The sequence below is a fragment of the Sander vitreus genome, chromosome 20 (genome assembly GCF_031162955.1).
Source record: "Sander vitreus isolate 19-12246 chromosome 20, sanVit1, whole genome shotgun sequence".
NCBI classification, from domain to species: Eukaryota; Metazoa; Chordata; class Actinopteri; order Perciformes; family Percidae; genus Sander; species Sander vitreus.
Window position 1 is genome coordinate 15,309,080 of NC_135874.1, and position 17,283 is coordinate 15,326,362.

Below are 17,283 nucleotides of genomic sequence, written 5' to 3' on the forward strand. Positions count from 1 at the left end.
CCCCCTCTGGCCTGCTGGCTGCCTGATTGGGATGCTGTTTTTGCATCAATCAGTCAGACATTGAGTAAAAAGAGAAAGCTATAGCATGGGAGAAATTTTGTTTCATATCTAATAACAGATACCCACTCATTGAGAAAAAGTAATCCGTAAAATATACACTTAAATATACACATATTAACAGCTGCTGGAGTGGCAAAGCAAACTCCAAACTGCATAATACATCTAACCTTGCTTCAGTATCTTTAAAGAATACACAAACACATCTCAAAAAATAGCTTGTTTAAGCATGCCAGTCAATTCATCACAGGAGCCACAACAATCCAAATTGTACCTGATCTATTAACTGCTCGCCACTGAGCACCGTTTGAACGTTTGACCTTCTAACACAGCTCATGACATTATGTTGACATTTGAAGTAATCCCTCCCACGGTTCTTAATCCCAGTGGCCGTGGACCGCCCTGACCCATCCTCTGAGCTCAAGCCCCTGACATGCACTCAGCACCACACACTGACAGAAAAGGCAGGGAGACAAACACGACTCTTGATACCCAGACAAGTCAACAACACCACTGTGCTTTCGAAAGCTCACGGGGCTCAAAAACATGCAGCAATAAAAGGGCTTGTTAATTATCAAACTGAAGCACACATTGAATGTGTAACATGAGGATTTTTACCATTACATTTTTCCAAACTGTAATTACCTGGCGAGGTTTGTGAAAACAGTTCATTTAAGAACACTTGCCTCACATTCTGAAGACTCTTCTAACATCTGGATGATAAAATATTCAGTCAACTGCACGATAAAAAAAGATTTTTAAACCATTTCTCAAGTTATGCCTGTATTTCCTGATTTCAGCAGCCCAAAAGGACATCATTACGAAAAAGAGGCACCACTCAAGAAACGGGTTACAAATCTTTTATCGTGCAGTTGACAAAATTATTCATCCAGATGTTAGACAAGTCTTTAAAAATTCTAAGTATTATCTAAGTATTATTAAATTAACTTGCCAGGTATTAATTTTTTTTGGAAGATCCTATGCTTATCTCTTTGACTTGAATGTAATGGTAATACATGAGAGGCACAAACTGGTGCTGTCTGCCAGTAATTTACATTACACTCCCTTCTACATTTTAACATTTAAGATGTGTCTGGAGTCGTGTCCAGCATGGTATACTGCGTAGTTAGTATCGCAGAAGATCTAAACACTACTATATCTGTACATGAGTCTTAAACTTACTGTAATACATGTTTAAGTGGCAGGATGGTGCAAAGCAAGTTCATTTTTCAAATGTTTTTTTACAATAGAAGAAAGTTTCACTGGTGCAACAGGCCCAAACAGATATAATTCCTTCAGTTTCAATAGGGTCCTCGCACCATCGGTGCTCGGGCGCTAAAAAAGTGATGAAATGAGAGGTACAAGATGACAACCCATTTATTTAGTAACACATTCTGCAAACTAGAAATTTTATTCAAACTTTAAAGGCTAAAAAATGAAAGAAAGGGAAAGAAGGGGAGAAGATGTAAGGAGCAGGAAGAGAAATGCATCAATTCACAAGCAAGGAATGCAATTTGTTCAATCAACAACACAAATAGTACAATTTAGTTCAGGTAACAAAGCTTTTTTAAACATTTTTTTTTCTGCCATTCGTTTGGAGCTGGAACATAATACAAAATATACAGTTATTGAACTTTGTAAAATCACTCACAGAGACCTCTGAGAAGCATTTGAATCAACATTGACAATACTTATCTACAGCACTCTAAAGCTATTCTTGAATGTAATCATAAATATAGCAGACATGAATGTATGTATGCACATTTTGAATGCTTACGAGGTTACCATGTTAAAACACTTGCATTAGTTAAAAGTATGACATCATCTGCAGTGAAAAATGAAATAAGCTTTCAAGACCGAGATTCAATAAGGTAATATGGGGGGTGGGGGGGGGTAGCATACAAACCAGTGATGGTTTAAAAGTTGTACCATGTAACAACCAGGACAAAGTCACTTTGTTGATAGCTTACGTACCCTAAGACGGGGACAGTTTTTAATCTATAAGAGTGTAATGTCAACAGCATTACTCCTCATAGTGTTTTGTTGAACAAGTATTTTAGGGGGGCAACATGAGATTGGGTAAGGCAAATCGGTGAGCTTATTTATGAGCTGAAAAAGGTCAGCAAAGTGAGGCTCAGGTCGCCCTGTGAGGGGACAAATAAACCACAACTGCGAAGGGTCACACAGTAAGCGCCACAACCGAGGTACATCAATATGTACAAGAGGGCGCAAGCATTTAAATCTCTTCAACATTTGCCAGGTAGTGCTCCGTACAAGAATATACAGGATGCATTCCAGGCAACCAGAAGGTAACTCTGTAAATAGCTTTATAATCTTTTTTCTACAATAACAATTTCTAATAAAAAAACACACTGATTATACAGATGATTAGTGCACATGACTTTTGTCATTTAGTCACTTCTCACACAACTCACCTTTCTAAAACCCTGAACCCTCAATACAATTCTAGATTGAGCTAAATGAGCATCACACAAGTGGAAAAGTTGGTGAAGTTACACAGGTAAGCAGTTGAGGGTGTTATGAGGGGGGCAGGGGCATTTTGGACCTAAGACAGAAACACTTCCTATTCATGTAATGAGGTATTTCAGTTCATGAAAAATTAAACAACTCTTTTTTTGTTCTTTTTTTGTTTGGGATGTGGGTCTAACAGGGATACGATGATAGAAATTTTACATGACTAAAACAAAACGCCCAGATGTGACAAATCACAGCCAGGCCACTGTCAATATCTTCTTAAATTTTGAATACTAAAAAGCTAATTTTTACATTTTTCATTCTGTGGTTTGTACAAATGTGTAATTAACCAGCATCATTTAAGGGCCACATCCTGAATTGTAAATCTCTAGAGCAATGCAGGACAGTCCAGGGGCTGGGGGTATCGATGGCCTTGAGATGCAAATAAATATTGTATGTTACTTATTAAAAATTGCATGAAATGTTGCTTTAAGAGTCATCAGCACCTACCAGATTTGCAGCTGGGTGCTGAAACTGTTTGTTATGAGAGACATTAAGTGCACTCACTTAACAAATATAAGCAAAGCATCGCAAAATAAAACTGCTTATCTTAATACAAAAAGGCATTTTTATACACATTAAGTTTGTCTCAAACATAGTGAATAAACTGACATGAAGAGTTTACATTAGGTATTGGTAAGTATTGTGGTAGAAATACAATACTGTTATTTCAAAAAACGTAAATTAAAAAATGTTTTTACTGTACTGTTTGTTTTTTGTTGCATTTTAGGTTTTTGCTTTTGAGGGAATATTTAGTAAAACCACATTTTCATGCAAACACACAAAGAAATCTACTGAATTATGACCAAGTTGTAATTCATGTCATTTCTCGGGTGACTGACCGTTTAAAGGTACCCTATGGAGTATCCACTGTAAACACAGTTAGGTTTACATTCAACATTTCTTACCAAAATGCATTGTGCGTGTCTTTAAGGCATACCAAACATGACTAATGCTATTAAATACGTGACAAAATATTTTCAATGGCTTTTTTTTTCTGTTTTGAAACTTGCGGTCTTATCGTCTACTATGCCGCGTTACCAACCCACCAACTGTTGATACACATCACTGCCCCCTTCAGTCATGTTCACCCTTATGCTCATGCTGGTAGAGCGAGGACACGTTCATCAAAATATTTCTCTACAGCATCACCAGTGGTCAAAAACTCCAGAGTACCTTTAAAAGCTAACTAACGGCAAAATAAATCTCAAAATAAAGTTAACATCACTCTCTAATAGCTTTACATTCTTAACATCTTTTACAGGGTTACAGCTCAGTTCTCCTTTATATTGTTACTTCTTGTGATATTGACCTGCTACTACGAAATTTGAGTGTCTGTGGCCTTTTTGTAACTAAAGCCTATTAGAAAGCAGCTAATTTAGGATTAGTCCGTTTTGTTAAAGATTTAATAATTTGCTGCACCTACATGCAGTGAAATAGTTAGATTGTCATTTTGATAATTAAAGAGTTACAAATGTAGTACTTATTAGTATTATTATTGTGTATTATGTAAATTAAATCATTCAAACCCTCAGTGTTGATCAGAGGGACACCAATGTGATTAGAGGGCAACGCTTGGTTACCAAAACACAGAAATATTCAACTAACCATCCCAAGACAAACCAGAATCACATTTTGTCCATGGCAAAAAACTAACTCAAGCGGCATGATTTATTCCTTGAAAGTTTAAGTCCAAAATATATACATACATAAATTTCCAACAATGCAATTTTAGACAAAAAAGGCAGAAAATAAATCTGAAATAGAAACCATTTCTCTTCAAGAAATTTTATATATATATATATATATATATATATATATATATATATAGATAGTAGTAGAAGATGTGTGTGTGTGTGTGTGTGTGTGTGTGTGTGTGTGTGTGTGTGTGTGTGTGTGATACAGATTTAGTCAGGGACTAGTCATCTTTTCAGAGGGGGAAATGAACCCACAGATCATACACTATAGCAGCAAACTGTATTGTGCTGGCTTGTGGTGCCGTGAGGGAGGGTTTTAGGCAGAGCAAACCCGGCGAGAATAAAAAGGTGCTATACAACCATGAGAACTCATTACAGTTAGCCGATTTGTTCTTGATTTGAATGTTTAACTAAAGACCATGTGAAGAATAAAAATAGCCACGTAAGTTTTAGAGTCAACAGCTTGTCCTATCATCAGACTAGTAGTGGGTGATTTTCTCTAAAATAGTCAGTGCTTAAACTGTTCACATCAGTCAAATTATCAGATGTTAAAGGCTAAAACTCTATCTGTACCACATACAAAAACTGAATCTCATGAAAAAGAAACTTGGCATAGGCTGTCATAAAGCTGAAACAAGAGATTATAAATCATATGGCACCCACAGTGGGCACTGGTAACAATGCATGTTTAGAAACTGATATTTAAATATGACACACTAGATGTGTAAAGTAATGCAATGCACCATGGGTAAATTGAACTGTTTATGCCATCTCAGGTTACTGTATAATTCTGATATATAGCTTGATGTTGTTCAAATAGCGTAACAGCATGTAAACTCTGTTATCCAAAGTTTTTTGGAATAAGAAGTAGTGAAAGCCTATATTGGGATGATATGGAACACTGGCTGAAAAAAGGGTTGACAATGGGTAAGCAGTGGGAAAGCAATTCCCTTTAACTCCAGCCTGGTCTGTTGTCTGAACCACCATAGCAAATTTAAATTAGAGTTGCACATACAAATCTGCCTTTACACTGACACACGTGCGTACATACATACACACAAGCACCCACGCACGCTTGTATCTACTTGCACAGACAAATGTGTTAACACGGGTCTTTTTTCATCAGATGCCTTAGAAGAAATAAAAATAATAATAATTCACGTCAAACTTCCAAAATGACCGAGAAACACTGCCATTATTATTTGAGCATGTACAGAAAACCACTTACAAAAATAAAATACAATAAAAAAGCACAGGGAAAATAATTAGGATTTAGGTGGTTTGATAGAGAGCTTACTGTGCTGTCAACTATACAATTTACCCGTTTTTTTTTTTGTTTTTTTTAAAAAAGGAGCATAGACTAACTGAAAAAAAGAAAAGTAAAAGCGCAGAGACATTGTGCCTGGAGGACAAGCAGTAATATTCACTGAATAGACATTTGTTACAATTCCAGAAGAGCAGGAAAAGGCAGATAGTGCATAAAAGGTTCTCTTTTTCATTTCTTTCATTTTTTTTAACTTAAAATCAAGCTGCATTAAATACAGGCTGTTTGTACAGGACAATTGCACTTCACAAAAACAGAAATATACAAACACACACAAGGAAATGTGAATCAAATTAATTACAGCAACAACAAAAAAAATCTTACTACTTAAGCTGATTAACAAAAAGAAAGAAAACCTTGGGGACTCACTTGTTATGGATTACTTTAGAGGAGAGTATTAGGGTGGGTGAACCTAAAGGGGAAGACAAGACAGTGGGGATCCTGAACTCCAGAGTGGATTGGTGCTGCACTATTCCAGGTTTGTGTGCATGCAACTCCTCTTCCTCTTCTTCCTCCTCCCATGAAATTCCCTTCTTAGAAACCAAAAGCTCAGAGTGACGGAGAGACAGACTGCTGAGCTGAGCTGCTGTGGGTCTTGAGAGGATGGTGGTTTGTAAACTCTATGCTGTGTTAGTGGTAGGAGGTTGTGTTACCACATGTCGTCTGTGGACGCAGAGTCCTTGATAAAAGAGGAGAGGAAGGAAAAACCCTTCAGACTCTGGCTATACACCCATGAGATCTCCATCAAGAGCAGGACAGGTTAAGCATGTAGGACACAAACTGACAGAATAAAAATCATCCAGGAGTTGATAGAGATTCTTGTGTTTCAACACCATTATTTCCCCCAACATCTTTGATGCTATTGTAAATACTTTTACAGATAATCTGGAGATTAAGTAATATATCATTATTTGATCAAATTAACTGTTTTATGAATGCTTTGTTAGTGTACAACATAACTATATACCATTGCCATAGAAAACACTCATTACTCATTGGCCGTGTATAAGGTCACTGCCGTGTATCATCGTTTACTTACCACCACCAAGTAGGGTGTGAAGCTTCTGACACCACGTTATTTGTTTCAAATAAACAGTAAAATAATGAACAAGTGACTAGTACGGTCTACTTTTTCAACCAGCTATAGCAAACATAATCTTACAGTTCAGGTAAGTGTAGTGATGGTTTTAGCACCCTCTCAGCCAAACAGCAAACCACAAGTAACAATAGTAATTTATACGGTACATCAATCCAAATCTACTGGTCAAGAGTCGACTTAAATTGATTTTTTTTTTTTTTTAAGATTATTTTTTGGGGCTTTTCTGCCTTTAATTGACAGGACAGCTAGATGAGCATGGGGAGGGCGAAGACATGCAGGAAATCGTCACAGGTCGGATTCGAACCCAGGACCTCTGCGTCGAGGCATAAACCTCTCAGTATATGTGGCGCCTGCTCTACCCACTGAACCAACCCGGCCACGTCGACTTAAATTTGTACTTGTGAAATAAAGGTTGTTTATAAAAGGTGTACATACATTTTTATATGTTTTAACAGATATTAGACCAGGCTACTGCATTATGCAACTGTAAAGCATAATCTCATAAGAACATAAATGTTGTGTCTCAGTAAAGAGAATAAAAGAAAAGAATATACTTGGTGCGAATATTTTGCGCAAAAGTTGGTTGACTGTTAACCCTGGTAATATGGAAGCCCTAAACTACTTTCATATGATACAATAACTGGTCCCAGGATCACACAAACTAATCCATCTAACTGGAAAAGGTGAACGGTCGTGTAAAACAGACGCAGCTGGAATTTATTTACATGTACATATACTCTATGCCCATATGCGATTCATTTGGCTCAGGATAATATATATTCAAAAAGCAGACCTTCAAGACACATGCCAGCTATATGTCCATACTTCACAACCAAACACAGATAAGTCACAGAACTTTAGTCAGGCTATAAAATACATGTGTTGATGATATGAATGATAAAGCAGAGTTGTGTGCTACTTCATACTTTACTAAATGTTCCTGATCTATTTAAGGCCTCCTCTATTTCAGGTTGTTTTAGGTTTGTAATGTGACAATGTTTGGAAGCTCTTGTTGACTTGCCACAGATAGGGGCCATTTAAAAAAAAAAACTTGTATGACAAGTTTATATATCAACTTGTTGAGACTGATTATTGAACACAAACGTAATGACCTTTCACTACAAGTTCAGGCATAAACTTGACATCAATCATCCTTTGGGTTGGAACAGTAAATGGTGCATTAACTACATGCTAAAGACTTAAAAAAATATACTCACAATGACTGACATTATTCTCAACTGTTGTAACTGCCATGTTATTTTAGCACTATCTGCAAGATACATCACTGACAATCATGTTTAATAGCCAATCCTAAGGATCGGTAACAGGGCCGATCTGGGCATATTTAAATGGATCTGTATCAGCAAAAATAAACCTGATCAAATGCCCGTCCTTTTACCGTTTAAATCTGCTGTCCTTTACGACAGCTGAGCTCTACAGTGAGAATATTTTGTTGAATTAGAGTTCAGTGAATGTATAAACATTATTTGGGTACACTGGTGCAAGTGACTCAGGTTTTTGACACCTGGATTGGCAAAACAGACAAATTTGCTAAGCTCCAACACTAATGCATCTGTGAGGGAAGAAGCGGAGTGTTTTCGTAATTGTAACATCTTCTCTGGTAAAACTATCTGATCGCATAGCGTCAATTTCAGGAGTTCTCCCACTTAAATTTTAATTAACATCATATCAACGTAATCTTTTTTTGAACCAGTATTTGGAGCAAGGAGCTTGTGAAAGAAAAAGTGTGCCAGATTTACGTAGTAGGCATCTGGTGGGAAAGACCAAATAGGGGATTGTTTGTGCTTTAGAAACACAATCACAGTGCACTGGAGGTGTAACAGTACTTTCACCTCACAATTAGGTACGATGCACAAAACTAGTGAAGAAAGTTCACAACTAATTTATTTATATTTACATCTATTTTTTGGCTTCATGATTTCACATTAACTGTTAAAAAACAGTGCAACAGTATATATAGTGTTGCTCCCCTACCTTACGATACAGCAAAATCAACATCAGACTGGCTTCAGAACAAGAATGTAAAAGTCCTTTGGTGGCCACACTGGGCAGGCCAAATCTCAAACTATTTCATAAAGAATTATTAAAAGTGTTCACAGCCTCCCCCCTCTCCCTGCTTGACCAAGCTGGAGCAAATCTGCAAACAAGTGGATAATATCCAGATGCGCAAAGATAATAAAGATGTGTCCTAGAAGAAATGAAAGTGCAAATGCTGCAAAAGGTGGTTCAAATGACTACTTACTCAAAAGTATGAATATAATAACAAATACTGTATACGGTTTCTATGAGTCACGTTGAATACATTTGTAAACATTTCAAAGAACATAATTTCACTTTCTCCATGGAAACCTGTGTGTCAATTTAGCCTATTATGTATTCAGGCAGCACCACATAATACGGAGGAAGTACTGACGGCTTTCTGGAGGTACCCTAATTTCCGAAATAACTCAATGTGTGAAAATAATCTGAAAAATCCATCTTTATACAAACACGAAACACTGAAACAAAGTGCCAATTTTCAATGTGAAGGACAAGGTGACGTGTGCACAATTCAAACGTAGCTGACCCAGTGAGCTTATCTGATGAAAAACCAAAAGCATGATATTTGAGTGGACGAGGGCAACAGCTTTGTGCTCTGTTTGTATATAAAGGAATGATGAGCAATGTTCCTTTTTTAAACCAGTATGTGAGAGAGTTAATGCTTTTATTCCATCCACACAAATACCAGACAATTTCACTTATTAGCTCTACCCTCTTTCATTTACAGAGCACTAATTAGTGAAATCAGCTCATGTGGAATGAAACTGAGCCTCTTTGGCATAGGACCTGCAATGCAGATGTGGTCCTTTGTCAAAATGAAACACTGACAATTAAATTAAAGTTATGCGACTGAAGTTTTACTAGGACTCATTAAGGGAAACAATCAGCCCACTTCACTGCTGGTGTCAGCCATCCAGAAAACGTGTAGTATTACAACTATATAATAGTGACTTTATCAACTTTCTCTGTCTTTCAGATTCACTGGAAAGAAGGCAAAGAGACACCGTAGGCAGGTCACTATGTCATCGCAGTCAGTAATTTCTTTTTTTTTTGGGGAGTGAATTAGACTTGGCAACAAGCCTATTTCCTTGTTTCCTCTTGTTGAATACTAATGACATGCATACAATTGGTTCAAATTTGCTGGTCACACATCAAAAAGCATGCATGCTCCATGCCAAGCACACCCTAGGGGAAGTTACAAGACAAGTAGGATACTTACTGTGTCATCACTTCGGTAGGGGTTGAGTTTGTTGTACACTGCTTCAACAACACTTCGTCTGAGTGGAAGAAAAAAGTATAAAAATATGAGACGTTAGCTTTCATTGAACTGAATTAACTGAAGAAAAACTTGTCATTGTCATCAATTCTAACCGCAAAGCTCACTCACTTGCTTGCCAGCTCTCCTCCAGGAGGGAGGTTAGGGATGCTCTCAGATGCTAACGTCCGCATAACATGGACCAAATCTGGGACACCTTCATCCCCCTGCTTTTTGATGATCTCTGTTGAAAAACAAAAGTTGTATTTGGATCATTTCAAAAGAATGTACAGAAGTGTTTATTTAATCCTGTATAGGGCTCATTGCATGGGTCGAAACTAGTCTCAATTTAAATGCATGTCTCCTTCAAAAACAATCCTAGGAACTCCGTAGGACTTACTAATACAGTGGTGTGAAAAAGTGTTTGCCCCCTTCCTCATTTCCTGTTCCTTTGCATGTTTGTCACACTTAAGTGTTTGAACATCAAACCAATTTAAACAAAAGTCAAGGACAACACAAGTAAACACAAAATGCAATTTGTAAATGAAGGTGTTTATTATTAAAGGAGAAAAAAAATCCAAACCATCATGGCCCTGTGTGAAAAAAGTGATTGCCCCCCTTGTTAAAACATACTATAACTGTGGTTGTCCACACCTGAGTTCAATTTCTCTAGCCACACCCAGGCCTGATTATTGCCACACCTGTTCACAATCAAGGCATCACTTAAATAGGAGCTGCTTGACACAGTAAGGTCCACCAGAAGATCCTTAAAAGCTACACATCATGCCGAGACCCAAAGAAATTCAGGAACAATTGAGAAAGAAAGTAATTGAGATCTATCAGTCTGGAAAGGGTTATAAAGCCATTTCCAAAGCTTTGGGAATCCAGCGAACCACAGTGAGAGCCATTATCCACAAATGGCGAAGACATGGAACAGTGGTGAACCTTCCCAGGAGTGGCCGGCCGCCCAAAATTACCCCAAGAGCGCAGCGACGACTCATCAAGAGGTCACAAAAGACCCCCACAACAACGTCCAAAGAACTGCAGGCCTCACTTGCCTCAGTTAAGGTCAGCGTTCATGCCTCCACCATCAGGAAAAGACTGGGCAAAAATGGCCTGCATGGCAGAGTTCCAAGGAGAAAACCACTGCTGAGCAAAAAAGAACATCAAAGCTTGTCTCAATTTCTCCAGAACACATCTTGATGATCCCCCAAGACTTTTGGGACAACATTCTGTGGACCGATGAGACAAAAGTGGAACTCTTTGGAAGGTGTGTGTCCAAGTATATCTGGCGTAGAAGGAACACTGCATTTCATAAAAAGAACATTATACCAACTGTAAAATATGGTGGTGGTAGTGTGATGGTCTGGGGCTGTTTTGCTGCTTCAGGACCTGGAAGACTTGCCGTGATAAAAGGAACTATGAATTCTGCTGTCTACCAAGAGATCCTGAAGGAGAATGTCCGACCATCTGTTCGTGTACTCAAGCTGAAACGAACTTGGGTTCTGCAGCAGGACAATGATCCTAAACACACCAGCAAGTCCACCACCGAATGGCTGAAGAAAAAACTAAATGAAGACTTTGGAGTGGCCTAGCCAAAGTCCTGACCTGAATCCTATTGAGATGTTGTGGTATGACCTTAAAAAGGCCGTTCATGCTCGAAAACCCTCTAATGTAACTGAATTAGGACAATTCTGCAAAGATGAGTGGGCCAAAAATTCCTCCAGGACGCTGTAAAAGCCTCATTGCACGTTATCGTAAGCGCTTGGTTGCAGTTGTTGCTGCTAAGGGTGGCCCAACCAGTTATTAGGTTTAGGGGGGCAATCACTTTTTTTCACACAGGGCCATGATGGTTTGGATTTTTTTTCACCTTTAATAATTAACACCTTCATTTACAAATTGCATTTTGTGTTTACTTGTGTTGTCCTTGACTATTGTTTAAATTGGTTTGATGTTCGAAACACTTAAGTGTGACAAACATGCAAAGGAACAGGAAATGAGGAAGGGGGGCAAACACTTTTTTCACACCACTGTATCTGATTGATATATGCAATTAAAATGTCATACAAATGTGTTTCTTTGTGCACAAGAGCATGCTGTAAATAAATATTATGGTTGAAACCTCCCTTAATTACAGGTCAATATTTTCTTGTTTAGACTGAAGCACAGAAGATAAGAGTAGGGTTTGGTTTTGATAGTACTAAAATGATACCATTATGACTTATATTGCTCTTTAATAGTTTTCTTAGTAACACTCTCCTTACTCCTGTGTTATGCATCTACACAGACAAAAAGAGAATGCCACCTTCAATAAATTATTTTAAATTATATTTTTCTCTGTATGCATTACATCTACAGTACTGCATGTCAGCCCATCCTGAAGCAGTGATCCCTACTCTGTTGCTCTTCCTGAGTTTTATTTCTCCTTTTTTTCCCCACTGAAAAAGGTTTTTGGGGCAGTTTTTCCTCTTCTAAATCACAGGTCCAAGGATAGAGGGTCTTGTATGCTGTACAGGTTGTAAAGCCCAAATTTGTGGGATTGTGTTTTTGGCCTATATTAAAATAAATTGACTTCACTTGACTTTGTCTCCTGATCGAAAGTATAAAGGTTTAGTAGTGCAACACTGAAAGGGAGCGATAATGATGTTTGAGACCAATGGCCAACTACTGTACAATAGAAAAATATTAACCAGAAAGGTTTTATAGACAAAACCCTTAAATCTGGTTGTCAAGTTGAACATTGAACAATGCGAGTTAAATTTAATTCCCAGATGAAATTATGTCTCTATTCCTTCAAAGACACTTACATATAACATAAAAATGACATTAACATGTAATTGATTGTGCATTGTTATTGTTAATAGTTGACTTAAGTTCTTAAAAGGTCTCTAAAAGGTAAATGTAATTAATGGTTGTGTATTTTAAACAATAGACTCTTAAACCAACATTGTGTAAATTCTTTCACAAATATGTGCTCATTCACCAACTAATCAAAGTATTCTCATACGCGTAGAATCTGCCATTCAGAATCATTCAGAATACATAGGAGCGAGTCGCTCGAATGACGGCCGCCATGTTGCACATCCGTCTTTAAAATACATTAGCCAAAGAGGGACATACCTCCGCCTTTCGCGCTTTTACACTCGGTGGCACCGTGACGAATGCCAGGGAGGGGGAGAAAATTACTTGCGACTGCCGGCAGATTTGAAAGCCTGTTGACGATGGAGGATCACACCTATATTCTCGAGGACATGTAACGGAGTCGCCAAGGAAGTTAAAAAGAGAATTAAAACGACAACGCGACAGGCAAAGCAACAAGACCAATGTTAATATTGGAGTGGCTTTTCCAAGATCGAAAGAGGAGCAAGGATTATAAAAGTTGCCTGCTTTCTTCTCGACAGGTAATTCTGCCTATTTGTGTAAATTCGAAATTTCATAGTTGCTTGGCTAACTATAGCATGTTTTGCATAACGTTGTGATTTCCCTGGCAGACGACTCACGTCATGCAGCTGTAACACAGACAGCTAGAACTGAAGAAACAACTAGAACTGGGGGGGCTAGAAAGTAATATTCAGTTGGTCGTCATATACAATTTCACCGCTAGATGGGAGAAATTCTTACACAATGTAGCTTTAAGCTTACTTGATGAAGGTCTACTGAACGATACAAGTAATTAAACAAAATTAGCAAGTGTATGGGGATTTTACCCAATAGAATAGGTGTTTAGCTTAAAGCATTTTAAATAAATAAATAAAAACTGCTATGCCAGTGGCCTTCTCGTTGTAGAGAGAAAATGTCAAGTCTTTAGGTTTGTGTTTCAATGTTACAAACTTTCAGCATAATGCAAACAAAAACACTGCAAAATACTGATATAGTCCTGTCTGTCAATATATACAGTATGTGTATTAAAGATAAACCGGATGTGTTAGGTGTGATCTAGGCCTAATTAAAATGCATCTGACATTTAAGAACCCCCAGCAGTTATAATCAAGCAGATTACAACAACAATTAAACACTTAGATTATACTCAGTCTAGTGTTTGCCTATTTTCAAATGTTGTTCTTCCTGACCACTGTAGAATATGCTCTATAACCATAAGGAAATCAAAAGGAAAACAGTTGCTTTGTTTCAGACAGGCTTTTGAACGTTTCCCTGGCTCTACACACAGCTGTGGCAAGAAAGCCCCTTGAGGAAAATTTGTGATTTGTGATATTGGGCTATATAAATAAAACTGACTTGGCTGTGGCATACAAACATTTGCAAACTTTATATTTTCCCATGATCTTAGATGGGATGAGACTTACACTAAACAAGAAAATGATCATAACAACAAAAGTAAAAGGGATTATTACGTGAATATTCTACTATGGTGGTCTATTAACTCAAAATATAATTTCTCTCTCCTACCTTCTACTCTGCCCTCTAGATATTTATCCAGCTCAGCCTCCCGTTTCACTGCTTCTGGAGATACCTTTGGCGCCCCAGGAAAGCAGATTAACACAACACTCATATTGTCGCGGCTCCCCTGTGGAAAAATAAAAAACAAAACACAGAGGGCATGTAAATCAAGCATGATACCAAGACATGATAACAAGACAAGAGTGTAACAAAATGTGAATGTAGGTTTTGTGGACATGCCATACCTTGTACAAGCAGGTGTCAACAATTTCATTGGCGACTCTTTCAAGATCATCTGTCACCTCTAGCCTTGATCTGACAAAGTCACACAGTTCCTCATTGGCCATGACATCCCAGATGCCATCACAAGCTAATATAATGAATTCATCTTGCCCCTCGCATCTCTCTATTGCATAAACTTCGGGCTCAGGAGACACAAGCTGCTCTGTCGGGCCTTTTCCATGCACACACTTGTAGTCGAAGTCTCCCAAAGCCCGAGACACAGCCAGGGACCCATTCACTCGCTGGATCATGACTGAGCCTCCGGCATTCTGGATCCTTTCCTTCTCCAAAGGGTTGCTGGGTTTGTGATCCTGTGTGAAGAAGTGCACAGCTCCGCCCCGGCTGAGGAGTCCACGTGAGTCGCCACAGTTGATAAAGTAGATATGGCTCGGAGCAATCATCACTCCCACTGCAGTGGAACCACTACGGTCCACACCATGCTTCTTCTCAGAGATGGTTCGCATGTGTTCATCAATCTGCAGGAATCCGGTGCGGATCCCAATCTTCACGCTATCCACAGAGGGATTCTCCTGTAGAGCACTCTGGAAGTCTGAGTTGCTGGTGATGTGCTCCAGCAGGTGCTCACAGCAGTATTTAGCTACCTGAGAGCCAGCATGGCCATCATAAACGGCAAAGAACGACCAGGGGTCGAGACCATGAGGCAGACCAATTACCGCTGTGTGTGCATCTTCCATCTCAACCCGCCAACCCTGCATGCTACTTAGCCCATACCTCAGGTCGTTGCCCTCACCACGGGAATTGTATTTTTCCATCTTTGGTTTGTCCAGAAATGCACCCATTGTGTCCCTTTTAAGACCTGTGACACAATAAAAGAAATACATCAATTTACAAGATATGGCAGAAATGTAGTTTAGCCAATAATTTAAAGACTTTGTTCATACAATATTCCGTTTCTGATTGAGTAATTATGCTAATGCTATTTTTTTTTAAATAAAAAACTAAATCTGAAAATGTTCCAAAGAAATACATGTCTACTGCTAAGGACACAATATTCTATAATAATGGTGTTTAAACATATAGCACGTATTTCATCTATCTGTGGAAAAAGATTAGCATATTGGAGCTGAGTTTAGGCCCCCTGCACTTATCTAAAAATAGTAGACCTGTGTACACATTTTGACTACATATTAGGAACACTGCTGGTGTGGATCAGATTGAAACTCCCTTAAACCACAGCCTCGTCACGCTTAACATTAAATGTAATGAGTGTAATGCAAGACATTTAATTGTATTTGAACACACCACTGGGCAGCATCTATCTGACCTTCGTTAAGCACAACACTTCACCATACTAACGTTAGCTAACGTTACTGGGTATTAGTTAAAGCTATCGTTACATGCCTGCAGAGCTACCGTTACCCGATAACCACCACAAAACAATTTCATGAGATCTGACAAATTCAACATTAATGGCAACGTTGTGGTGAGCTGACGTTAATTTGCAGCATGAGCATGCTCAGTAAGGATAGCTTTTCCTATTTAATTAACGGAAGAAGTTAGCTCTGTAGCAAACCCAGACCACAACCCAAATAAACAAACACCCTTGCCTAGTTGCGGGCCTTGACCCTTGTCCCTCACAGCTAAGTTTGACAGGCCTCCCTCAACCATGGTTTGCTAACGTTATGTTTAGGCAAGGAGAGCCCTCGGCCTTGCTAACTTATTATCGCTGGCGTTAAATGCTAACATGGCTAGGATAGCTAACAGCCCGACGTCACCCAACAGTTGCAGGCTTAAGAGTAAACATTGTATGACTTACCAAATATCCAAAATACTAGTTGACAGCAACGGAAGCTGCGACAGTGACAAGGAATGACTGGTCTAAGTTCACACCAGAGACGGTACACCGACGAAACTAGAGGGGTCGCGACGGGTTAGCTATGCTAGCTAGCCAGTTAGCATACAAATGGTGTAAGTGCGGAGGTCCCTCTTTGCGTACGCCCGTGATGCATTACATTATCTCAGCTGGCGATCTTAAGTATATTTCACAGATTTTCTTAGTAATTTATGTCCCGGAACCTTGAGTGGCAAAGCCAGGGGGAAGCTGAAACGTCTGTCCCAGCCTCTCCACTACACAGCTTGACAGCTTGCTAGCTAACGTTAGCTTCTGAGCAGCACAGAGCAAGCCCCCAGGAACGAACGGCGCTAGGCTGGCTGTGAAACGATTTTGGCGTTGTGGCTGCACTGCGTAATTACAGCTTCCGGGAACTGGGCAAACCATTTAATTTCAGGAGACATTTCTTACATGTTTTGAAGGTAACGAGATGGAAAAAGATGCTATTTTTTGTGCAATTAATTTAGTTATTGCAAGAAGGATAAGGATAAATAAATTATGGTTTAGGTTAGGTGCATATATATATATATATATATATATATATATATATATATATATATATATATATATATATATATATATGCACCTAACCTCTGGTATGGACAATTTGTGTGTACATACTGTAGATTTACTTATTTGTGTTCTTTAAATAAAGTATTAAAAAAAATACAACTCCCGGGATCCTCACGTGACGTACACCCCAAAAAAGCATCACAACCCCCC

General features: G+C 38.6%; 1 protein-coding gene across 1 annotated transcript; it reads right to left on the minus strand.

The window, feature by feature from the left end:
• Nucleotides 1-1,416: 1,416 nt before the first annotated feature.
• Nucleotides 1,417-16,894, minus strand: ppm1aa (protein phosphatase, Mg2+/Mn2+ dependent, 1Aa). Its single transcript, XM_078276794.1, has 6 exons — nucleotides 16,486-16,894; nucleotides 14,672-15,525; nucleotides 14,436-14,553; nucleotides 10,161-10,272; nucleotides 9,993-10,050; nucleotides 1,417-6,292 (listed from the first exon to the last, which is right to left on the minus strand). Exons 2-6 carry the CDS (start codon nucleotides 15,506-15,508, stop codon nucleotides 6,263-6,265), a joined length of 1,155 nt encoding a protein of 384 aa, XP_078132920.1. The 5' UTR covers nucleotides 15,509-15,525; nucleotides 16,486-16,894; the 3' UTR covers nucleotides 1,417-6,262.
• Nucleotides 16,895-17,283: the final 389 nt, after the last annotated feature.

Coding starts and splice junctions, on each gene's coding strand:
- ppm1aa (XM_078276794.1), bottom strand. CDS start 15,508: ATGGGTGCATTTCTGGACAAACCAAAGATGGAAAAATACAATTCCCGT. Junction 10,051..10,160: donor GGAGGAGAGCTGGCAAGCAA/GTGAGTGAGCTT, acceptor TCTTCCACTCAG/ACGAAGTGTTGTTGAAGCAG. Junction 6,293..9,992: donor CCTACCGAAGTGATGACACA/GTAAGTATCCTA, acceptor TCTTTTATCAAG/GACTCTGCGTCCACAGACGA.